This window comes from Myxocyprinus asiaticus, chromosome 35 (assembly GCF_019703515.2).
Source record: "Myxocyprinus asiaticus isolate MX2 ecotype Aquarium Trade chromosome 35, UBuf_Myxa_2, whole genome shotgun sequence".
NCBI lineage: Eukaryota > Metazoa > Chordata > Actinopteri > Cypriniformes > Catostomidae > Myxocyprinus > Myxocyprinus asiaticus.
In genome coordinates, this window is record NC_059378.1 from 3,390,265 (window position 1) to 3,415,842 (window position 25,578).

Consider the following 25,578-nt stretch of genomic DNA (forward strand, 5'->3'; position numbering starts at 1 on the left):
ACAAAGGGAGAAATTGTGAAAAAACGTTGTGCTCAGTGATGTCATACAATGGCAGTTTATGGTGACCACCTCTTCAAGCTTCAAAAGAACACAAAAGTATAATTCAGAAGTCTAATAAATTATTCCATGATAAGGTTTGGTGAGCAACAAACTGAAATCTAATGTATTATTTAGTGAAAATGTTCACTGACCATTGATCTGATTTGCACGTTCATGATAGGGCACGAGAATAACAGTTTACGCAGCCGTTAAAGTGAAAACTTGTTTTGTTTATCTAAAAACAGGCCCTCCACAGTGATAGCGACAGCAGAATACAACATAGCTGCACAAATTCTAGAGAACAGAACTTACTAAACATGTCTGAAGAGTTTGTAGTCGAAGAATTTATGCATTTCTATGCCCAGCCTTATTTTATTGAACGGAGTATTTGGAAATCAAACAGAAACATAGAGGAGACTACAGGACGCCACAGTCACACCGTGTCCTAACCTGACGGCAAACAACATGCGATAAAATGTATCTTTTCTATGTTAATCAAAGTTTTTGTCCCAACCAGCCGTGATGAGCGATGGTACATTCTATCGATCGCTTGTTTTCTATTTTCGGCATCGCGCGGGTAACTCCGTCCACTGTGAACTGGCACCTGTCCAAAAACGTTCAATAAAATAAGGCTGGGCATAGAAATGCATCAGTTCTTTGGCTACAAACTCTTCAGACATGTTTAGTAAATTCTGTTCTCTGTTTTGTGTGCAGCTGTGTTGTGTTCTGTTGTCACTATTGCTGTGGAGGACCTGTTTTTAGATAAACAAAGCTAGTTTTCACTTGAATGCCCCAATGTCACGAGGGCACTGCATGAACTGTTGCTCTCATGCCCCATCATGAACGTGCACGAGATCAACGGTCAGTGAACATTTTCACTAAATAATACATTAGATTTCAGTTTGTTTCTCATTAAATCTTATCGTGCGCTTTCATAACAATCATGAGTCTCATGTAATAATTTATTAGACTTCTGAATTATACTTTTGTGTTCTTTTGAAGCTTGAAGAGGTGGTCACCATAAACTGCCATTGTATGACATCACTGAGCACAATATTTTTTCACAATTTCTCCCTTTGTGTTAAGAGTGAGTGAGCAGGCAAAACACATTTCTTTTATTTCTTATGGGATTCATATTCAACTGTAGGTTATAACAGAATGGCACAATCATAAAACAAAACATGGCAACAAAGAAAAAAATGAAATGACCTCTGCTCAAAAGTCTGCATACCCTTAGTTCTTAATACTGTGTATTGCCCCGTTTAGCATCAATGACAGCGTGCAGTCTTTTATAATAGTTGTCTATGAGGCTCCAAATTCTTGCAGGTGGTATAGCTGCCCATTCGTCTTGGCAAAATGCCTCCAGATCATGCAAAGTCTTTGGTCGTCTTGCATGAACTGCACGTTTGAGATCTCCCCAGAGTGGCTCGATGATATTAAGGTCAGGAGACTGTGATGGCCACTCCAGCACCTTCACCTTTTTCTGCTGTAACCACTGGAGGGTCAACTTGGCCTTGTGCTTAGTGTCACTGTCATGCTGGAAAGTCCAAGAGTGTCCCATGCGCAGCTTTCGTGCAGAAGAATGCATATTGTCTGCCAGTATTTTCTGATAACATGCTGCATTCATCTTGCCATCAATTTTCACAAGATTCCCCGTGCCTTTAGAGCTCACACCCCCCCCAAAACATCAGTGAGCCACCAACATGCTTCACAGTGGGGATGGTATTCTTTTCACTATAGGCCTCGTTGACCCCTCTCCAAACATATCGCTTATGGTTGTGACCATAAAGCTCTATTTTGGTCTCATCACTCCAAATTACAGTGTGCCAGAAGCTGTGAGGCGTGTCAAGGTGTTGTCGGGCATATTGTAACCGGGCTTTTTTGTGGCATTGGTGCAGTAAAGGCTTCTTTATGGCAGCTCGACCATGCAGCTCATTTTTGTTCAAGTATCGTCGTATTGTGCTCCTTGAAACAACCAAACCATCTTTTTTCCAGAGCAGCCTGTATTTCTCCTGAGGTTACCTGTGGGTTTTTCTTTGTATCCCGATCAATTCTTCTGGCAGTTGTGGCTGAAATCTTTCTTGGTCTACCTGACCTTGGCTTGGTATCAAGAGATCCCTTGAATTTTCCACTTCTTAATAAGTGATTGAACAGTACTGACTGGCATTTTCAAGGCTTTGGATATCTTTTTATATCCTTTTCCATCTTTATAAAGTTCCATTACCTTGCTACGCAGGTCTTTTGACAGTTCTTTTCTGCTCCCCATGGCTCAGTATCTAGCCTGCTCAGTGCATCCACATGAGAGCTAACAAACTCATTGACTATTTATACACAATAATTGCAATTTAAAAAGCCACAGGTGTGGGAAATTAACCTTTAATTGCCATTTAAACCTGTGTGTGTCACCTTGTGTGTCTGTAACGAGGCCAAACATTCAAGGGTATGTAAACTTTTGATCAGGGCCATTTGGGTGATTTCTGTTATCATTATGATTTAAAAAGGAGCCAAACAACTATGTGATAATAAATGGCTTCATATGATCACTATCCTTAAATAAAAGACTGTTTTTTTGCATGATCAGTCATATTTTCAAAATCAATGCCAAAATTTCACAATTTCTGTCAGGGTATGCAAACTTTTGAGCACAACTGTATGTATATACACACACACACACACACACACAATACATAAAAAAAAACAGTTTATAAAAGTTAAAGATTTATGCATTTCAGTTTCATAAATTTACATAAACTTGAATTGAATAATCTTAAAAAAAATATATAAAAAAATATTTTGTTTTATTAATTGAATTTTGTTAAAGACTACACAATTCAATTAGATGGAAATTTGTTATGTAACTACGTACATATTAAAAATAGGCTAAAATGTTTTTTTTTTCTTTGTTTTTTTTTTTGAGTAAGAACTAAAATATAAAACACATCAAACACAATAAATAATTAACGAGAGTAAATTATATGTATGAAGACTCAAAGACTAGTGTGGTACTGATAACATAAAAAAAAAGGCAGAAAGACACATGAACAGTGAACTAATTGAAATAAAATTAGGATTGGAAGCTCACCAAAAATAAAACTCGGTTCCTGGAGGGCCACAGTCCAGCAGAGTTTAGCTCCAACCCTAATTAAATACACCTGAAGCAGCTAATCAAGGTCTTCAGGAGTGCTTGATGATTACAAGGAGGCATTTTAGAGCAGGGCTGGGACTAAACTCTGCAGGGCTGCGGCCCTCCAGGAACTGAGTTTGACACCTAGCATCTCTAGCTTTATGAAAAAAAATGTTTTTTCACAGTTGAATGCATATTTTTCTGACCGCATGTTTTACTGGGACACATTAAAATTTCATGTTTGCATGACAAGAAATAAAAGTAATATACTGCTTTTGACATCTTTGACAGCATCGGGGGCCCATCAGGGGTCTATATTGCATATAGAGAGGACCGGCACTGCTTTCATCAGAGGAAGTGGATAGTTTTGCATCAACGCTAACAGAAACAGTTTATGGAGGAACAAGTCTGACAATATTAAAAATAAATAAATATATTTGCATATAAATGTAAAAAATGTAAAAAGCTGTCATAAAATATCCCAAGTATTTTATTTTTGTTTCAATGTTCGATAACCGATATGCTGTACTGATTTTAATTGTTATATTTAATTATTTTTATTCCCACAATCCAGGATCAGCCGAGCTCAATGTCAATCCACCTTAGATGATTCCTCTGCCATCAGGAAAATGTACAGCTGCCATTTCTGTCATGTTCAGTACTGAAATCTTCTATGCTCCTCTAATGCAAAGAGTGGCTTTCTTATTTAAATGACCAGTTTTCCAACATTAGACAAGCCACCAATTTGGCAGTATTACAATGCCTAGTCTCTGTTCTATCAATCTTTTTGTCTTTTGAAGCTTTTGGCATTCCAGCAGATTTTATGTGTAAAAGCATACTACACAAGAGCAGAAAAACCATACATTGCGGCCAAATTGGTCGAGTGAATTTGTACAGTCCAGTCTTGCATTGAATTTGTAAATCATGTTAATATACCTAAATTTTTGCAAAATTATTTTTATGTTTCTAGTTGTTCATAACGAGGCAGTTTCCTGGTGAAATGAACACTTGAGGCGCTACAACAACAATGACTTTCATTCATTTTCACGCTAATCACGAGAAAAATAGAAGAATATCTGTTCATAAACACTTTTCCCTCTGTTCCTCACACAATGATATCTTATGACATCTAAACACTTTTACTATGACACATGACTACCTTTTATCGTTTGGATTACATAACCAGCTTGTTCCAGTGTGATCAAATTGCGCAGTAGTGCAACTGATAGAGTGTTGCACTTGTGATGTAAAGGACTGGGATATGAGTCTTGAAGAGCACGTGAGACAACACATGAGATGAAAGTGTCATAAAAGTGGCACAAAATGACGTGGTTGCTTCAGCAATTGCGTTTCTCACATTTGCTTTTTTCTGACACTATTGGTTAGGTTTAAGGTTTAGGGTAGGGAGATCGGTTTTGTTGATTGAAATCTCAATTGATCATTAACCTTAATCTCATCTGTTTGGGAGGATATTTAACTCGCTTTTAGCGCCACACAGTGGACATTTCACCTCAGAAACTGTCGCAATATGTGTAATGAACCACGTAATGTGATTTAGCAAAAATGTCGCCAGTCACGTAATTTTAATGAGATCAGGCTGCAAAAAAATCCATACAATTTGGTAAAATCATACCGTATAAGATTGAGTTAATATGTAACATACAATCTGTAACGGAGTTTACAGATGGAAATGTATGTAACTGACATAATATATAGAAGTAGGGACTTAAAGGTGAAGTGTTAATCATCAAACTGAATAAATGACTGCTTTCAAACATTCCCCTTGGTCCTGCCCCAAACTTATGCTTTTGGTTGAGGCAATGTTGCTATGTCAGACTGATTGGGATGCTTAAACAGAGCAATGTTTTAAAACTCTTTGTGGGAATTCAACATACAGTCATTGTCTCTAATAGATCCTCTGGTTGCTTTAGTCTTTCAGGACATACACAAGTTCGGTGTTGTGTTGGCTATAACATTCACAATACATTCCCTCAAACTGATTACGTGATAAAATTAGCAACAAACTACTTGAAGTGTTCTTTAACACTTCTCTTGATTGTTATTAAGGGCAGGACTGAAAACACTGATCTTAGCTATTGTCAGATATCTTAGTGACCTTGGGATAAAAGCTCTTAACACAATCACAGGAAGATAATAGATGTCAAATAGATTATAGTTTTCCTGCACAGTTAGAGCTTGGCTATTATATATAGTCATACAGAAATTTAGTCATGGCAAACACTGATGTTTATAAGTGTCAAGGTCAGGACTTGAACACAGATCTCCAGCATGAGAGTCAATCTCTCACCCCTTGAGCCAGCAAACCCAATACTAAGACGCACTTATAAGTTTAGATGTAGAAAATATTTTAATAAAAGTGCAGGCAACAAAAATCCACAGCTGGAGTAAAAAAACAGCAAAAGCAATCCTCAAAAAACAAAACCAGTCCAAAAAAGGGCATACCCCAAATGTATTCCAAAAATACCAAAAAATTTAAAGCAAAAAACTCCAGAGGAGAAAGTCCTCGAGAAATAAAACAGTGAAGGGGATAATCCTAGGGCAGAGTTAATCAAATGTCACAGAGATTAAGAGAACACTTACTCAGGCAACTGGCTTCAGAACAACTAAACACCAAGTAAAGAAACTAGGAGATAGAGTAACTTAAATACATGGGGCTGAATGAAACACATGTGAACTTAATTACACTGATTACACAGAGAAACTGGGTATGAGAGCACCAGGAGGACCTCTAAAGACCAAAACACAACACAAGCAAAACACTGACAATAGGATGTTGCATTTTTAGCCTAAGACACTCACAACGAATGTGCTGTCAAATCCATGTGCTTTTATTTGCCCTTCCAATAAAGCCAAGTTTGACAGACATCAAAACGCAACATGGTAATCTCCTGCCACTCTGCATCCAATGCAACCAACAGTGTTATATCATGTTGCCCTTACAGAATGTGCAAGATATATGGAGGTTTACATTTAAATTCATGCTACGGCCTTTTGAATGTGAATGCACTTACAGTATATGGAGATGGGATGAATTTGGGTAGTTAATATGCACAATATGTCTATGGAAGATTTTAGGTTAAAATGTACAAGCTAAGTGTACATTTTAGAAGTGTAAACCGTATGTTTTTACATGCAGTTTCTCGATGTATATGGGCATGAAAATGCATGCGTGATAATTATAAAAGAATTAACTAAATGTTTTAAATAGTTTTAGCAGGATATGTCAACCTTCTGAAAGTGTGGTCTAAAGCTGGGTGCTATATTGCGGAAAAAAGGTTACGCTTAAAATGTTAAAGACTCCGTACACATAAGTCAGGCATATGATGTATCATTTGAAAGCTTAGAATCTGAACTTTTCAGAGCATTTATGTCACTTAAAATAACAAAGTAAGGCCTCAAAACATTTGCATTGAAAATTAGTACCCCCCAGAGGTAATGTAGTAGAAATATTTATATAAAAATAAAAATCCTTTACATAGCACCTACATGGAAATGTCATATATCAAATGAAAGCTCTCACTCTCAGGAATGTGAATGTACAGTTTATTTTGTTGCCCTAATACCACAGTTCAAAAGACTTTCAAAAGAATCACAAAGTAAAATATGATTTCTGTAAGTCATCAAATACAAATGTCTCTTTTATAGGCTAACTGCTGCTGTAAGCCCCAAATAGCTAAAAACTTTATATCTGCTTTTACCTTAGGCAGGTTTCTAAACAATGAGCCATTGCTTACTTGTTTGTGAGCTTGCTTCTATGAATAATCCAATGTTATATCTTAGATGTCCAGAACAAAATATGCCATCCAGAAGGAAAAGCATGCAAAACAAATAATCAGAAAATATTTTTGACTATGGACAAAATTTTATATCATCACAAAGTCCACCCAGAGGCAGAGATATTCAATGAAACAACAAGGGTAGTGCTTGAACTGAAAATTAGATTGAATGTCTATGGACGAGCACATCTGTGAGAGCTAAAATGTGTTAGAGTGCCACCTACATTTCAGATCTGTATATTGTGATGGAATGTGATAGAGAAAAAAAATTTTTCTTGTGCTTTCTGCCATCTAGTGGAATAAAATGAGACTTCTCAAAGTGAGGTTGAGTAAACAGAACCAGAATTACATGTTTACAAAGTTAAGACAACACATTTTTTTTTAAGTTTCTGTTTATCGTAAGTTAATAAACACACAATATTATTTATGAATAATTGAAGTGTTTTTTATTTTATTTGGGGGATCTCTGAAAAATTAGACACATTTTTTGCAAACAGTCCACAGTATGTGTGAATGGTGAGCTTTTAAAATTGAGGGCGGCAGCCCAAAAATGCACCAGAATTTAAGGGATAGTTCATCCAAAAATTTAAATTCTGTCATCATTTACTCACCCTCATGTTGTTCCAAACCTGTGTGACTTTTTTTTTTCTTCTTCTGTGGAACAAGCCAAATGTTAGCCTCTTTGGTACCCATTGACTTTCACTGTATGAAAAAAGATACAGTAAATCTGAATGGTTACTGAGGCTAACAAATCTCCTGTTGTGTTCCATGGAAGAAATAAAGTCATATGGGCTTGAGGGTGAGTAAATGATGACAGAATTTTCATTTTCGGGTGAACCATGTTTTTAATAAGTGTGTTTACATACAGAGCAATATGCTGATAACTACCAAAAATCGGCTTATTCAAAAAAAAAAAAAAAAAAGAACAAAAACAAATCCACTTTTGATGTCAAAACGTTAAAACACTTTTAAGCTGGTAAGAATGGCAGTAAAGGTGTTTACATGCAACACAATATCAAGGTAATGGCCAAAAATCTATAAATGCCAATTGGTTTTTGCTTAAATGAATATACCGAGTTCCAAGTTCAGCTCAATCGACAGCATTTGTGACACAATGTTGATTTCCACCAAAAAAAAAAAAAAAAAAAGATTATATATATAAATGTTTATGGATTGACCCCATTTACTTCCATTGTAAGTGCTGCAATGTAACCTCGATTTTTGCTTTTTTAAAGAAAGGAGGAATGTTTCTGTCATGACACATGCAGACACAGGTGACAGGTTGAACCCAATCGCAGGAGCTTTATTGAAGATGAAACTTTTCAGGTAAGTCAACTTTGATAAAGGGATTGGTAACTTAGCTTAGGATGACAGAGTTTGTGTTCCCAGGGAGAATGCTGAAGGATCGCCACTCAGGATGAAGATGAAACCTTGGGAAATGGAGGATGAGGGATTCAAGGGTACGAATACAGCTTCACATAGGGATTCCGACAAGCAGGTGACTCTAAGCGTCCCTTGCGGAGACTAAACATAGATGGAGTGGCGGGGTGAATATTTATGGAGTGAATGTGATTGAGTGCTGGATTGGGATCAGGTGTGAGCGATTAGTGGTTCAGGGAGAGGGAGCGGAGTGTGGAGTGAGAGAGGGAATCCGGTGTGGATGTGACAGAACCCGCCCCCAAAGGGCAACTCCTGGCACCCAAAGCTGGATGAGGAGGGCAGGAAGACACAGATGACAGGGAAGGATCCAGGAGGTGATTAAGAGGCCAAGGAGGACTTGGTGAATGATCCGGTGGCCATGGAGGAGTCTGCGGATTATCAGGAGGCCAGGGAGATGACCACAGGACCAGGCCAGGAGGTCCGGGAGGTAGCCGCAGGGCAGTGACTGGGTCAGGAGGCCTGGGAGGTGGCCACAGGGCAGGGGCTAGGCCGGGAGGGCTGGGAGGTGGCCACAGAGCAGGGACAGGGTCAGGAGGCTTGGGAGGTGGCCATGAAGCAGGGACAGGGTCAGGAGGCATGGGAGGTGGCCATGGAGCAGGGACAGGGTCAGAAGGCTTGGGAGGTGATCTGGTCGCAGGAGGTGGAGACTTAGGGGGAGGAGCCCTAGGCAGATCTGGAAGCAGAGCAACAGGTGTAGGAGGTTTATGAGGTGGAGACCTTGGTGGAGCATGTTGAGCTGTAGGAGGTGGAGTTTCTGGGGTTGAGGGCGGAGCCGTGGAAGACTCAGAGGGCAGAGCCGAGGGAGGCTTGACGAAGGCAGGCGGAGCAACAGGAGTAGGGATTGGAGATTTAGGAGATTTAGTAGCTGTAGACCATGGTGAAGTGGGCTGAGCCATAGGAGGTGGAGTTTCTGGAGTTGAGGGCGGAGCCGTGGAAGACTCTGAGTGTGAAGCCGTGGAAGGCTTGACGAAGGCAGGCGGAGACAGGAGAGGCTCGACGGGTGGAGCCAAGGAATGCAGAGCCAAGAAAGGCGGAGCCATGGAAGGCTTGGACGAGGGAGCCTTGGAAAGCTTGGACGAAGGAGCCTTGGAAGGTTTGGACGAAGGAGCCGTGGAAGGCTTGGACGAAGGAGCCATGGAAGGCTTGGATGAAGGAGCCATGGAAGGCTGGGAGTAGAGAGCCGTGGAAGGCTGGGAGCCATGGAAGGCTGGGAGCAGAGAGCCGTGGAAGGCTGGGAGCAGAGAGCCGTGGAAGGCTGGTAGTGACTGGGAACTGACTTCTGTGGTCGAGAGCACAGGAAGTGACCGGGGAACTGTCTCCATGGATGTAAGTGCTAGCATTGACTGGGGAGCAGGAGTTCTTTTCTATCTCCTCCTCTTCCGGACAGCTGGGAGCGTTGTTGCGGGAATGGTCGAGGCTACAGGCGTTGGCTCTGGGACGGTCGAGGCTACAGGTGTTGGCTCTGGGATGGTCGAGGCTACAGGTGTTGGCTCTGGGATGGTCAAGGCTACAGGCGTTGGCTCTGGGAAGGTCAAGGCTACAGGCGTTGGCTCTGGCTTGTTAACCATAGCAGGCATGGGTGCTGGCTCGTTAAATGTGGCAGGCATGGGCGCTGGCTCGTTAACCATGGCAGGCATGGGCGCTGGCTCGTTAACCATGGCAGGCAAGGGCACTGGCTCATTAACTGTGGCAGGTATGGGCACTGACTCGTTTACCATGGCAGGCATGGGCGGGGAACGTGACCTCCGTGGTCGTTGCTGATGACCCAAAAAAATTTTATTTAGGGGGAATGTTGGGAGAGGAGTCACCTTGTGGGTCGTGGTGATGGGATTGACCTCCTCTGTCCAGCGTGTCGGTAATGGTGAGAGATGATGGATCGCTAGCATGGCTCGCACATATTCCAGAAAAGAAAGATTCCCCACCTCCGGAAGAGCTGTACACTGGTGGAAGGTCAGTCCTATATGAAAAATGAATCTAAGGTAGGAGTCAGATAATGTGGTTTTTGCTGCGAGTTGACAAAACTTAGTTGAATATTCCTGAAGAGGAAGATCTTGTCTGAACAACTCCATAAACATGCCCATCAGCTCCATGCTCCTAGTAGGTTCTCCTGCTGGGTTCATTGTTGAGGTTTAGTCTTCTGTCATGACACACAGACACAGATGACAGGTTGAACCCAATCACGGAAGCTTTATTGAAGATGATACTTTTCAGGTAAGTCAACAGTGATAGAGGGTTTGGTCACTTGGCTTAGGATGACAGAGTTCGTGTTCCCAGGGAGAAGGCTGAAGGATCGCCACTCCAGGATGACAAAGGAAGACGATGAAACCTTGGGAAATGGAGGATGAGGGATTTGAGGGTATGAATACAGCTTCACATAGGGATTCTGACAAGCAGGTGAGTCTGAGCGTCCCTTGCGGATTTTTGTGGAAATTAAAATTAAGCCACAAATGCTGTCAATTCAGCTTAAAGGAATGAATATTCTCTCATCATTTACTCACCCTCATGCCATCCCAGGTGTGTTTAACTTTCTTTCTTATGCTGAACACAAACAAAGATTTTTTAGATTTATACATTTTCACAAAGTGGAGATTTATTGTAAAAAAGGATTGAAATGTTGATCTGTTTCTCACCCAAAGTGATTGCATCACTTTAGAAGACATATATTCAAACACTGGAGTCATGTGGATTAATTTTATGCTGCCTTTATGTGATTTTTGGCGCTTCAAAGTTCTGGTCACCATTCACTTGCATTGTATGGACCTACAGAGATGAAATATTCTTCTAAAAATCTTCATTTGTGTTCAGCAGAAGAAAGAAAGTCATACACATCTGGGATGGCATGAGGGTAAGTAAATGATGAGAAAAGTTTTATTTTTGGGTGAACTATCCCTTTAATATTTATGGAACCCAGAATATTCCTTTAAAACTTTGTATGGCTTTGAACTGATAAAGGAATGCTGTTTATGATGTTTACTGTACGTTGTAGACTTATTAAGCATAATCGGTGTAAGAATGTGCATGTAAACACACTCAATGTCAACAAACCATAAAAAGATACCGTATACAGTGATGATGATGATGATGATGATGATGATGACTTTGGCAGGAAGTCCACTGAGAATGAAAATTGCAGTTCCCATACTAGAGTCTCATGTCATGTGCCTTCAGTTTGTCAATCAAAACATCATCTGGTCTTATTCCAACTCAAGGACATAGGCCAGCTTCTCTAAACCTTTCAGGATATCTCACGGGATCAGAAGATGTCATGTCCTCCAACTGGGGTCCTGGGAACTGTGGAAAATCACCAGGGGTGCTTCTTACATGCTCAATGCATTCCTGCCTTCTTCACAAACACACAAGTATGCCCACACACACAGGGAGAAGAACACTACCTGCCAGCGGAGCCCCTTTATCTTGCATGTGTCAGTTAACGACAAGAAGCTGGCAGATAGGAGCACTTCACAAGTGACAGGCTCCGAGCACAGCCTTGTATGGAAGTAGCTGAGAGAGAGGAGAACGATAAGCAGCAACCCAACTATGCTGTCCATGTTTAGAGGCAATCACCGGGCCCTCCGGGCCAGGAACAATGCCTGTTTCTGTTAAATTTAGACAAGTTATCGGCCACAACTCCTCTTCCTAGACAGTCTCTCGCTTGCACCACATGGAATACAGAGGTGAGTCCAAATGCTTGATTGTTTTAGGGGGCTCTTAGGTAAGCAGAACTGCATTTAAATTTTATTGGATGAACCACCATGGTTTGGATGGTTTAAAGTCTGTGTCTAATAACTGCAAGATTTTTAAGTTAACTTCGAGTGACCACATTTGCATTAATGAATACGTTTCCCATTATTTTGCCATATTGTTTCAGTGCGATCGTTTTCAGTGCTCAATGAGCACTTTGCTGGCATGCATTAATTAAGGACATTTCTGACCACTTCAGGAAGTCTGTACTGTATGGTACATAATTAAATAAATATTCCAGGTTCAATAAAAGTTAAAGTCAATCGACAGCATTTGTGGCATAACACGTGCCTCCTTTTCTTAAAAACATCAAAAATCGAGGTTACACTGAGACACTTACAATGGAAAGTGAATGGGGCCAATTTCTGGGGGATCTAAAAGCAGAAATGTGAAGCTTATAAGTTTATAAAAGCACTTACATTCATTCTTTTGTTAAAACTTGTGTATTATTTGAGCTGTAAAGTGTTCCGTTGTAATGGCAACGAAGTTGTAAAATTGGAAATAACTTTACACAGAAAAGGTTAGGAAGCGATTTATCACACTAAACTCATTTTAACATGCATACTGCCCATGAGCAAGTAACAACATGCTCTTGCTTATTTATTTATTTGATTTACGATGGAGAGGATTTGCCAGTCAGGTCAGCCGTGAGAGATAGGCATGTCTGTGGAATTATGAGCTGAAATAGTCATCTTAGAGGGGGAATAAAACACCTCACTGAGTCAGCGGTGAGCTCACCGCATTTTAAGGCCTCTACAACACGAATGCTGACAAAAACAGCAAGGCCTCAAGATGTAAAGTTCATGGCAAGCTGTATTCAAACATTTAGTGTTTGCTTCTAAACAAGGATATTTGAGATGTGCAATGAATGAAGGACACGCGGGGTGTTTGCGTCGTTATTATACGTATATAACATACAATGGTCACACTTTACATTACATTGCTCATGCTGCTGTATTTAATAAGTGTAAATATTGAGTAATAGCAACTACATCTAATGTACTTATTTTGTGGAGGTACTTACATATTATTACATGTAATATTATGCTATTACATGTTACAATGCAATTTCAAGTTATATATTTTACTATATAGTATGTATATAGTAGGCTAGTATATAGAGCAGTATTTTTTGTTTAAAAACTGTATAATATGTATAATAATGTTATTTATTATTATAACAATAAATATAAGTAAACAAATATTTTCATTTAGTGTTCGCTTCTAAACAAGGATATTTGAGATGTGCAATGAATGAAGGACATGCCTATTTGTGGCATAACGTTGATTATCACAAATAATAATAATAATAATAATAATTTCTACTCATCCTTCCTTTTCTTTAAAAAAAAAGCATAAATCTGGGTTGCAGTGAGGCACTTACAATGGAAGTGAATGGGGCAAATCTGTAAACATTAAAATACTGTTTCAAAAGTTTAGCCACAAGATGTAAACAATATACATGTTAACTGATTTTAGTGTGATCAAATCTTTTACTAACCTTTTCTGTGTAAAGTTGTATATCCAATTTTACAACTTCGTTGCCATGATGACATAGCACCGTAAACCCTAAAACGACTGTAAAAAATTATGATTTAAACAACTTTACAGCTCAAATAATACATGAGTTTTAACAGAAAAATTTATGTAAGTGCTTTTATTAAATTATAAGCTTCACATTTCCGCCTTTAAACCCTCCAAAAATTGGCACCATTGACTTCCATTGTAAGTGTCTCACTGTAACCTCGATTTTTGCTTTTTATTTTTTTTTTAAGAAAAGGCAGGACGAATCTAAATATTTTTTTGTGGTAATCAACAATATGCCACAAATGCTGCAATTGAGCTTACTTATATTGAACCTGGAATATTCCTTTAGTGTTTTACCACAATATAAAATTGCATCATGATATAGAGGGAGAGTTCCATTACCTCTCTTCTCGATAATGATGACATTGTGTTTTTGTTGATGTTACCAAAAGCAACCATTTCCATGCTTGTACACTTTGGACCATGCATAGGATGTTATTTATATCTTTCCTTTTCTCATCTCTTCTATGTGTGCTATTTAATCTCAAGTCAACCCTCAAAACCAATTGCACACAGAATCACATCATGCACAACAAGTATGCAAGGCAGCTTCTAATGTATGTGTGCATTTTGCATTTCCAGTAGTTTGCATCTGCATTGTTTCCATCTCAGGAACCATTGACAAAATAAGACACATGATTCAAATTAATGGACGCCCTTCAGGTCATACTGGCCTAACGCAGTGAGACACATCACATCAGAGATCACATCACTGGCAAATATGACCTGGCATGGCATAACACTGACTCAAGACAGGGCACAAAAGTGTCTTTTCAGCAGTTGCAGTTCAATGTCACGAACACAAAGACTGAGCTGCATGGCAAGACTCTATACTGCCAGTTTAATATAGCCAAATATTGCAACACAGACGTTTTTAAATGTTAAATCAGCAATAAATATACATCAACCTCATTTATCCAACATGTTATGGCCATTTGAGCTTATTTTGATTGAGACAAATTCTGACGTATACAGAATTGACATATAACATACAATGGTCACACGTTTAAAATGTAAATAATGTTATTTATTAGTATAATAATAAATAGAAGTAAAAAAATATTTTCATTTAGTGTTTGCTTCTAAACAAGGATATTTGAGATGTGCAATGAATGAAGGACATGCGGGGTGTTTGTGTCGTTATTATACGTACATAACATACAATAGTCACACTTTACATTACATTGCTCATGCTACTGTATTTACTAAGTGTAAATATTGAGTAATAGTAACTACATCTAATGTACTTATTTTGTGGAGGTACTTATACTACATGTTATTACAAGTAATATTATGTTATTACATGTTACAATGCAATTTCAAGTTATTAATTTGGTATGCATATAGTAGGCTAGCATATAGAATAGTATTTTTTGTTTAAAAACTTTTGTTTAAAATGTATAATAATGTTATTTATTATTATAACACTAAATATAAGTTTAAAAAATATTTTCATTTAGTGTTTGCTTCTAAACAAGGATATTTGAGATGTGCAATAAATGAAGGACATGCGGGGTGTTTGCGTCATTATTATACGTATATAACATACAATGGTCACACTTTACATTACATTGCTCATGCTACTGTATTTACTAAGTGTAAATATTGAGTAATAGTAACTACATCTAATGTACTTATTTTGTGAAGGTAATTACACGTTATTACATGTGATATTATGTTATTACATGTTACAACGCAATTTTAAGTTATTTATTTTACTCTATAGTATGTATATGTTAGGTTAGCATATAGAATAGTATTTTTGGTTTAAAAAATGTTGTTTAAAATGTATAATAATGTTATTTATTATTATAGCAGTAAATATAAGTCATTTTTTATTTTCATTTGAACTCTAGCAGGCTAATCACATGTCATGTGTGTAAAACTGGATGGCCACTGTAATGTAATGTAAAGTGTTACCCGAACAATCCATATAGAGTATTGCATCGTGTGTCATTCTGCTCTCTCAGTCTCAATCTCTCCTCTGCATGTGTCGGACTGGCATGATGCCACCGCACTGTCCCAGCGGAGCCTCCCCCTCCTCCGGTCAGGCATGCAAATCCGTACGGAAATCGGAAAATATGCTTACAGCACTTCAGAAAAGTAGCCTGCAACTCTCCGCCACACACTCTCTGGATGAAGCGCGTCTCACTAACACGGGAGAGATTACACTAGTAGAAGATGAGAGTGAACGGTCCCGCTACTCTGCGAATGAGCGCAGCCGGTAAACGGTCCGGTTGATTGAATCTCCGCAGCTGCATCTACATGTGGCTGAGGGAAAAATAGCTTTGAAAGGTACATTTTAATGTTTATTTGCGCTGAATTTGAAGATATGAATGTTTGAGCCTGTCTGTGGATGTCTGTGTATTTGTTTACCTTCATTAATAAGTGTGATTCAGCATAATTCTTTTAGTATTTGTAAATCTGCAGAGATTAATCATCTTTGAGGCACAAATATCTGCGTCGTCAAGTTCAAAAACCAGCTGTGCACATCTTTCCATTCAAAAACACTTCTTAAAAGAATATATTGAGCTCATCCGACAACATTGGTGGCATAATGTTGATTACCACCAAAAAAAAAAACAAAAAACAAAACAAACATCGACTCAGAAGTCTGGGTTACAGTGATGCATTTACAATGGAAGTCAATGGGGCCAACGTTTGGAGGGTTTAAAGGTAGAAATGTGAAGTTTATAATTTTATAAAAGCACTTATATTAATTCTTCTGTTAAAACTCGTGTATTATTTGAGTTGTAAAGTTGTTGAAATAATTTTTATGGTCATTTTAGGGTTTACAGTGTTACGTCGTCATGGCTACAAGTTGAAAAATTGGATATAACTTTACACAGATGGGGTTAGTAAGTGATTTTATCGCACTAAAATCATGTTAACGTGCATATTTCATATGTACTATTGTTATTGTATTGTACTGTACACCAGTGGTTCTCAACCAGGGGGTCGGGACCCACTTGGGGGCCTCAACACACTTCCAGGGGGGCCTCAAGATCTTTTAATATTATTTAAAATAAGGTAGATTATTATAATACAGTTCTAGACATTTCTGGAATCACAAAATGTATCACGATTAATTGCTTTAATCTATTTACGCTTGTAATTTCTTACATTAAAAAACTTTGAAAAACAAGCTTTGTCATCATTACAGTAGAAGTATCTAAGGAAATATCTTATAATAGATATATCTTATAATATGAATATCTAATAGCCTACACTGGGGGCCTTCGAATATTTTCTCCAACAGTGGGGGGCCTTGGAGTCAAAAAGATTGAGAAATACTGTTGTACACCATGTGTACACTATGTCTCCCCATCCCCCGACCCCCACTGTTTGGTATGTATTATTATGTAATTTTTTTATGTGTATTGTTCACAGTTTATTAATGTTTGTTTATTGTCACTTTTTGAAAAATTGCACTACAGTCGTGGTGAAATGACATTTCGTTCCACTGTATACTTTTATATGGCTGGAATGACAATAAACTTGAATTTGGCTTGATATTGTTTACATCTTGTGGCTATACTTTTAAAACAGTGAGTATTTTAACATTTATGGATTGAGCCCATTGAATTCCATTGTAAATGCCTCACTGTAACAGATTTTTGAGAGGGACTAGCCAAAATAAATTCATGTGGTAATCAACATTATGCCAAAAATGCTGTCAGTTGAGCTTAACTTGCACTTTGTGGTGAAGTAAATATAGCAGAGAAGATTAAAAGTACTTTCTACATTGAAAAAGTTAGTTTAGGCGTTAACTTGAAAATATTGAATAAATTCTACATTTGTACTCAATTCAAACATGCAAATAAGTACATATTAGCTTATTAGCTCTAGGCAGATGTTATTTGTGATTGTTTGTTATCTTTATAATGCATCATCATGTATCAATGTACAATTTACAAATAAAACATATAAAAACAACCAAACAATATATTGTAAAAATGCAACCTTTACATAAAAAAATAAAAAAATAAATAAAAAAACTGATCAGCAAACAGTACATTAAATATTGTCAAAAGACAATGAATAAAAAATAAGACTTAAGGGCTGATTTGAAAATAGCTAAAGATAGTGCAGACCTTACGCGAAAGGGCAGGCTGTTCGAAAGTTTTGGAGCAACAACAGAAAAGGCTCGATCACCCTTTGACTTGCAGCGCGAACGGGTGACAGATAAAAGAAGCTGATTACCTGATCTGAGCTTTCTTGGAGGAGAGTAAGAGTGCAGAAGGTCACTAATGTATTTAGGTGCAAGGCCAGAAAGGGCCTTGACATTTTAAAATCAATTCTGAACTTAACGGGAAGCCAGTGTAGAGAAGCTAATACAGGGGAAATGTGATCCCTCTTTTTAATCACAGTAAAAAATGTAGCTGCAGCATTTTGAACAATCTGCAGATGATATATAGCAGATTGAGGCTGACCGATATATAGTGAATTGTTTATTTACATAATTTTATGTTGTTGATTTTTATGTTACATTTGATAACATTTTGTTTTGTGAAGTCTAAAGTTCATTTTCTACTCAAAATGACCTGGGTACCGTTTCCCAATAACGATTGATCTTAGCATTTTCTATGAGCGATTTTATGAACGTTCGTTATTTTTTATGTGCGTTTCCCAAATCTGCGCTTAACATGAATGTGCGAGGACGTGCTTTAAGTGCTACTTAAGAGAGACGCTGTCCATAAACGTGAAGTGCTGAAATCTGACCATAGTGCTGCTTGTCATTGCATGCTTATTATATTTGTTGTGTAACTTTAAAAACGTTTGTAATTTACCTCACTGGAAATATTTAAAAATATTTTCTTAGGGGGGGCCTGGGTAGCTCAGCGAGTAAAGACGCTGACTACCACCCCTAGAGTCGCAAGTTCAAATCCAGGGCGTGCTGAGTGACTCCAGCCAGGTCTCCTAAGCAACCAAATTGGCCCGGTTGCTAGGGAGGGTAGAGTCACATGGGATAACCTCCTCGTGGTCGCTATAATGTGGTTCTCGCTCTCGATGGGGCGCGTGGTGTGTTGTGCGTGGATGCCGCGGAGAATAGCGTGAAGCCTCCACATGCGCTAGGTCTCCGCGGTAACACGCTCAACAAGCCACGTGATAAGATGTGTGGATTGACCGTCTCAGTCGCGGAGGCAACTGAGATTCGTCCTCCGCCACCCGGATTGAGGCGAGTCACTACGCCACCACAAGGACTTAGAGCGCATTGGGAATTGGGCATTCCAAATTGGGAAGAAAAAAAAAAAAAAAAAAAAAAAAAATATATATATATATATATATATATATATATATATATATATATATATATATATATATATATATATATATATTTTTTTTTTTTTTTTAAATGTATGACTTAATTCACCACATAATTGCATTTTGTTTTGCAGAACGATATATTTCTTTTACAAAATCACTGCTTCATTCACCAGATGTGCATTTTAATATTTCGTTTTCAAAATTGACTCTGTGGGTCAAGATTAAATCTTCCAGGATCAGTGAAGACAGCGGATGCCCTGTGTACGGTCCTGCTAATGACAACAAGCATTCATTGAATATAACGAGGTTCACCATGTTATTGCGGAGTGCAAAATAAGGAGATGCGTGGAAGCTGTGCTTTAGGGACATTCACCAATCAAAGGGAGATCTGCTCTTTACCCCCAAAAGTGATAACGGTAACAGCAATGCTACACAACATGTGCAGTACTACACAACACGTGGCGTGGGCGAGAGTGCCCTTAGGTGTCAGAGAGGAAGAGGAGACGAGAATGAGGAGCCAATATACTGTACGGATTATTTTCATGCACAGCAGCAAGTTATTGACTTTTTTCCTTCTCTCTCTGATTGTAATTTTTACAGTTCTCTGCAACAATCATGCAACCACCTTGTTGTTACCAACTAGTCCGCAAATAACGCCATTTGTTTACTTATTAATTTATCTGTTCATCCAATATTGACTAACCATTTTCTGCATTTATTATTGTTATTATTATTAGCCTTGTCGGTTAAAAATAATAATAAAATAAAATGTATGTATAATGATATTTTAAATGATCATAAAGTGTAGCTATAGGTATTTAAATTGGATTAGGTGTAATTTTGCGATTGTTCTGCAGGTGTCTGCATAAGTCTATGTCCTTACGATGTTCTTAGCACTCTACAATTACTCCAGAGCACTCGTTAATCTACAAGCATTTTCAAGTACTAATTAAGTTACGATGCTTTTAGGAAACGGGCCGCAAAACTAAGATGAATCGTAAGATGGATTCTACGATTTACTTAGGCTTACGATGCTTTTGGGAAATGCAGCCCTGTTCATGATAAAAAAAAATTCTTTGTTTATTGTTACCATCATTGTAGGTTGTGTACCAAGTGTTCAGGTTTATATGCACAGCTCGGGATCTTGTTTCATTGCCATTAAAGCAAGGTGATGTTGTCTAATAGACTACATAGCATGCTTCCCTGTGGAAGGCTTCCATGTGTCATGTGGTACCATAAGCCACTTTTCCACTATCGCGCCAGTGTGAGCCAGGGCTATCGACTGGCCAGCCGGGGCCAATAGCCTTGGACCTTGAGCCGCAAGACCAAAATCGATCTGCGTTCCCACCATCTGGTCAATAGCCCCGCATCATTTCCCTAAAACCTGCCCTTAATACATCGCCTTGGTGCCAACATCACACACCTTGCTCATTTCAAACTCGCAAGCAAAAGGGAAGCTCAAGCAGAGGTATCATCTATATAGTTATCTAGAATATCGAGTTTATATAGAATGTAAACATTAGCTAGCTAACAAGATAAATTAGTGATAACAACTCAATGACGGTAACTGCCATGGTGTCCCCAGCAATCTCCACTAACAGTGGGACGATGTCCCAGCACACCATCTATAAAAGTTCACCAAGGAAAGTAATTTCTTTGGGCACTGCTTTGTCCATTGGCCGTTTTAATAGATTTTTACTGTGCCCACGTTTTTTTTTTTTTTTTTTTCTGAACCTGTACCGTTGTGTGCTAGATACATATCCTTACAAGTTCTGCGAAACTCAATGCCTGTGACATTGAACCCGCCTCAATCTTATTTGGGCCTTATTTTGCCCAAAGGTAATTGGCAGGCCAAAGGCCATTGGCTGTTGGCCCCGAGAAAGCCCTGAGAAGGCACGATGAAGTCCTGGAAGTGACAGTGGGAACGCAACTGGCCCTGGCACGCACTAGCACACCCTCATTTGGCCCGATAGTGGAAACGTGGCTATTGAAATGCTAGTAAACTTTTAAAAGCATGGCTTAATTCAGTGCTTCATTCATTGCTTGAGTAAAATGTACGAACAAAGAGCGAGTAAAATTTACTTGAAGCAGAGTATTGCAAAGTACATTTTACTTGAGAATTTCTAATTAAAGCCACCAAGAATGATGTGTAGCCTTCACTTGAAAATATGGTCTGGGAAATTTACTAGCAATTTCTGGGTGGAATGTTTTTTTTTTTTTTAGGGTATTAAATCCTGATTATTCATTTAAAAGTGTTTTCTTCATCAGCCTATTAATGTTTTTATTTTTAGTTTGACTTGCACATAATTGAAAATTTTTATTAAATGGCATCACATGCTAGAAATTAGACACTATAGTTATGTTCACGTGCTTCTTTTGGGTGTCATAAAGCTGCTGTGCAAGTGTGTGTGTTTTCCTGAATGATTAGTATACATCAGATATGCTTGCACAGACAAGCAACTGGTTTTGGTTTAGCCAGTTTTTTTTAAATGTTTTTCTTGCTTATACAATCAGTGCATTAGCTAAAGATCTCAAGCACTTTTCTTGCTCCATCTTGCCTTTAATTCTGCTCAACCATCTTGCTAAACAATCCTCCTCACTATTTCTTTCTGCGCAGGGTAAGGAAGAGCAGGAACAAAATACCTCACCAGGAACATGGGCCAATCTGGGACTTCATCCTATTTTTCTCTCGCTCTCAATCTCAGCATCGTCCTCTTAGTTTTCTCCCACGAGCTCACACCAGCCACTGCCGGCAGCTCCAAATCGAGCTTGGATAAAGATGTATCTCCTAACGAAACTTCTCAGCCTGAGACCTGTGGTGGAAGTTCTGAGTGCAAAGAGGGGGTGATTTTGCCAATGTGGACTCCACAGAACCCATCCTTTGGAGACAAGTTGGCGAGAGCCACTGTGTATTTTGTTGGTATGTTCTACATGTTCCTGGGGGTGTCCATCATTGCAGACCGCTTTATGGCTTCCATTGAGGTCATCACATCCCAGGAGAAAGAAATCACCATCAAGAAGCCCAACGGTGAAACCACAACCACTACTGTTCGAATATGGAACGAAACAGTCTCTAATCTTACCCTCATGGCTCTGGGTTCGTCGGCCCCAGAGATTCTGCTTTCTGTGGTTGAAGTATGTGGGCACAACTTTGACGCAGGCGAGCTTGGCCCAAACACCATTGTGGGAAGTGCAGCTTTTAACATGTTTGTCATCATTGGTCTCTGTGTCTCCGTGGTACCAGAAGGAGAGCATCGGAAAGTCAAGCACCTGAGGGTGTTCTTCGTCACGGCTTCTTGGAGTGTCTTTGCATATACTTGGCTTTATCTGATCCTGGCAGTGATTTCTCCAGGTATCGTCGAGGTCTGGGAAGGACTCCTCACTCTCTTCTTCTTTCCTATTTGTGTCCTGTTCGCTTGGGTTGCAGACCGCAGACTTCTCTTTTACAAATATGTTTACAAACGGTACAGAGTAGGAAAACAAAGAGGAATGATCATTGAGACAGAAGGTGAGCCAGAACTGCAGTCGAAGGCGGATATCGAAATGGACAGCGGGATGCTTAACTCTCACGGCGAGGAATTCGTAGATGGCACGATGGATATTGAAGAAAAAGACGTGGATGAGGAAGAGGCTAGAAGAGAAATGGCCAGAATTTTGAAGGAACTGAAACAAAAACATCCAGATAAAGAGATGGAGCAGCTGATTGAACTCGCCAACTATCAAGTCCTCAGCCATCAACAGAAGAGTCGTGCATTCTACCGCTGTCAGGCCACCAGGCTTATGACTGGTGCTGGCAATATTCTGAAGAAGCATGCTGCAGACCAAGCCAGGAAAGCGTTTGGCGCCCACGAACTTCGCTCAGAAGTCTCTGATAACGATATTTCATCCAAGATCTTCTTTGACCCCGGCACATATCAGTGTCTCGAGAACTGCGGAAGCGTAGCTTTGAATGTGGTACGACGTGGTGGCGACTTGACAAACACCGTGTCAGTGGATTACCGCACTGAGGATGGCACCGCCAATGCAGGCTCTGATTACCAATTCACTGACGGTGTTATAATCTTCAAACCAGGCGAGACCGAAAAGGAGATCCGAGTGGACATCATTGACGATGACATTTTCGAAGAAGATGAACACTTCCTGGTCCATCTCAGCAATGTCAAGGTCATATCTGAAGGAACGGACAATGGGAACCCCGGCGCCAATCATGTGGACATGTTAGCCGGTCTTGGCCTTCCATCAACAGCTACTGTGACTATCTTTGATGATGACCATGCTGGCATCTTCACATTTGAGGAACCAGTGGTTCATGTCAGTGAAAGCATTGGTATGATGGAAGTGAAGGTGGTGCGCACCTCCGGAGCGCGTGGAGTTGTTGTTGTTCCCTATAAAACCATTGAAGGCACAGCGAAAGGTGGAGGAGAGGACTTTGAAGATACCCATGGAGTCTTGGAGTTCCAGAATGATGAGATTTCGTAAGTGTTGTTTTTTTTCCTTTTCAAAATGTGTGGTTGGTGCAAAGTAACAAACTTTATATTGGATTGCAAATTATTTCACAATTCAAAGTGGAATCCACATAGACTTCTGATTGAGTAGCACACCCACAAAAATTTTAATTATGCAAATTCATCAATCATGAATATGCACCATGAATATGCACTCACTCTCATGTTTTTCGAAATCTTTATGGCTTTCTTTTTATCATGGAACACAAAAGGAGATGTTAGACAGAATGTTGGCCACCATTTACCTTTATTGCATCTTTTTTTTTCCTTACAATGAAAGTAAACAGCGACTGAGGCTATCATTTTGCCTAGCATCTCTTTTTGTGTTATACAGAAGAAAGTAAGTCATACCAGTTTGGAAATGGTGCAGAATTTTCATTTTTGGTTGAGCTATCACTTTAATCTTGATAATCTTGTTTTTCCCCTTGATGTATCTGTTGAGGACTTTTTTTCTTGCTCATTTTCCTTTGCAACTCTCCTGTTGCTTTCTTCTTCACCCCCTCATTTCCCAATAGCTTTGCTAACTCTTATGTGTCCATTTTGATCATTTCAGAATCCTGTATTAATAAGTAGCTTTTCCTATCCTGGATATTTATATAACAGCCTCTCCTAGATCTACAAAAACTGCATTGTATACCAGTATATTCATTGTTATACCCATTATACTGTATACAGCAAAACTGAATTAATTAAAAAGAGAGTTCACTTAAAAATGAAAATTCTGTCATTATTTACTCACCTTCATGTTGTTCTAAATGAAATTACTTTTTATCTTCGGTGGGACAAAAAGGAGATGTTAGGCAGAATATTAGCCTAAGTCACCATTCACTTTTATTGTACAGAAAAAAGATGCAATGAAAGTGAATGGTGACTGAGGTTACAATTCTGACTAACATCTTTAGTGTTCTACAGAAGAAACATAAACTGAGCATTTTTGTCTTATTTTCCAATATAAATATCTAAACATCCTTAAAACAAGAAAAATAACTTGAGAAACAGAATGACATAAGATACTAGGTCTTGCTTTCAGAGACATCTATCAAAATTATTTTGAGTTTATGCTTAAAACAAAAAACAAACAAAAAAAAAAAAAAATTTGCCAATGGGGCCAGAAAAAGAATCTTGTTTTACCTTTGAATATATATATATATATATATATATATATATAATGTTTTTTTTTTTTTTTTTTTTAAATAGATGGCAAATAGTTTTTTCTTGTTATAAGCATAAATATTACAAAATTGTATTAGATCTAATGTCATTTTTGGTTAAAATAAATGGTTCAAAGTTTGAAGTAAATTTATCTTGCAAGTAAGATTTATTATTATTATTATTATTATTATTATTATTATTTTGCATTGTGGAACAACATGAGGGTGAGTAAATGATGACAGAGTTTGTGGGTGAACTATCCCTTTAAGGAAGTAAAACGGTCAGAATTATATAATCAATATGTCATTGCAGGAGCATGCATTTCTACCTCAGATTTGGGTCTAATATACTTAAGATGCCATGCAAAACTCTTAAGCTGGATCAAAAATACTAAGAGAGTCTCTTATTGGTTGAAGTGATTAAGTTTCTCCAATAACAGACCTTTGCCATTCATTAAAGGCTTTAAATAATGTGGTCTTTGAAGTCTGAACTGAATGAAAAAGCATTTCGTTTGTAGTGAATGAGCAAAAGTAAAAGCTTTCCACCAGTTGGATGCTTAATCTGTGTTGAGACATGCCACAGAATGTTTCTGATTTCCAGAACGGCTCATTTGTGAAACTAATTACATTTCCATAACCATTGCAATGCTCGGCTTGAGATCTGGCTCTGCAACTAAGACTTCTGGCAGGGAAAACACTCTCTTCACCCATCTACTCTTGTGGCACACAGCATCAAATCATTTATTGGTATATCACGAACTTGACAAGGTGGCTTGAACACCAGACATTTTCCATGGGAGGGAGGATATAACAATAAAAGATTTACATCGCAAAAGATAAACAGCTCTGAATGTGCTCTAAGATGTTGAAATGGAAAAGGTCCCCGGCTTGCGCTTATTTTAAGCTGATTAATGGAAAGACATTCA

At 38.6% G+C, this 25,578-nt stretch overlaps 1 protein-coding gene across 5 annotated transcripts in view; it reads left to right on the top strand.

The window, feature by feature from the left end:
• The first annotated feature begins 11,958 nt into the window (after positions 1-11,958).
• The window catches only part of LOC127425793 (sodium/calcium exchanger 1-like), an 80,884-nt gene continuing 67,264 nt past the window's right edge, over positions 11,959-25,578 (top strand). For 4 of the 5 annotated variants that reach the window (XM_051672040.1, XM_051672042.1, XM_051672043.1 and 1 more), the window contains exons 1-2: positions 15,789-16,023; positions 21,614-23,471. In XM_051672040.1, the coding sequence (XP_051528000.1) occupies positions 21,652-23,471 (1,820 nt within the window). In that variant the 5' untranslated portion in view covers positions 15,789-16,023; positions 21,614-21,651. Of the gene's footprint in view, positions 12,075-15,788; positions 16,024-21,613; positions 23,472-25,578 lie in introns of those variants that run through there. The other variant, XM_051672041.1, reaches the window with a different exon arrangement.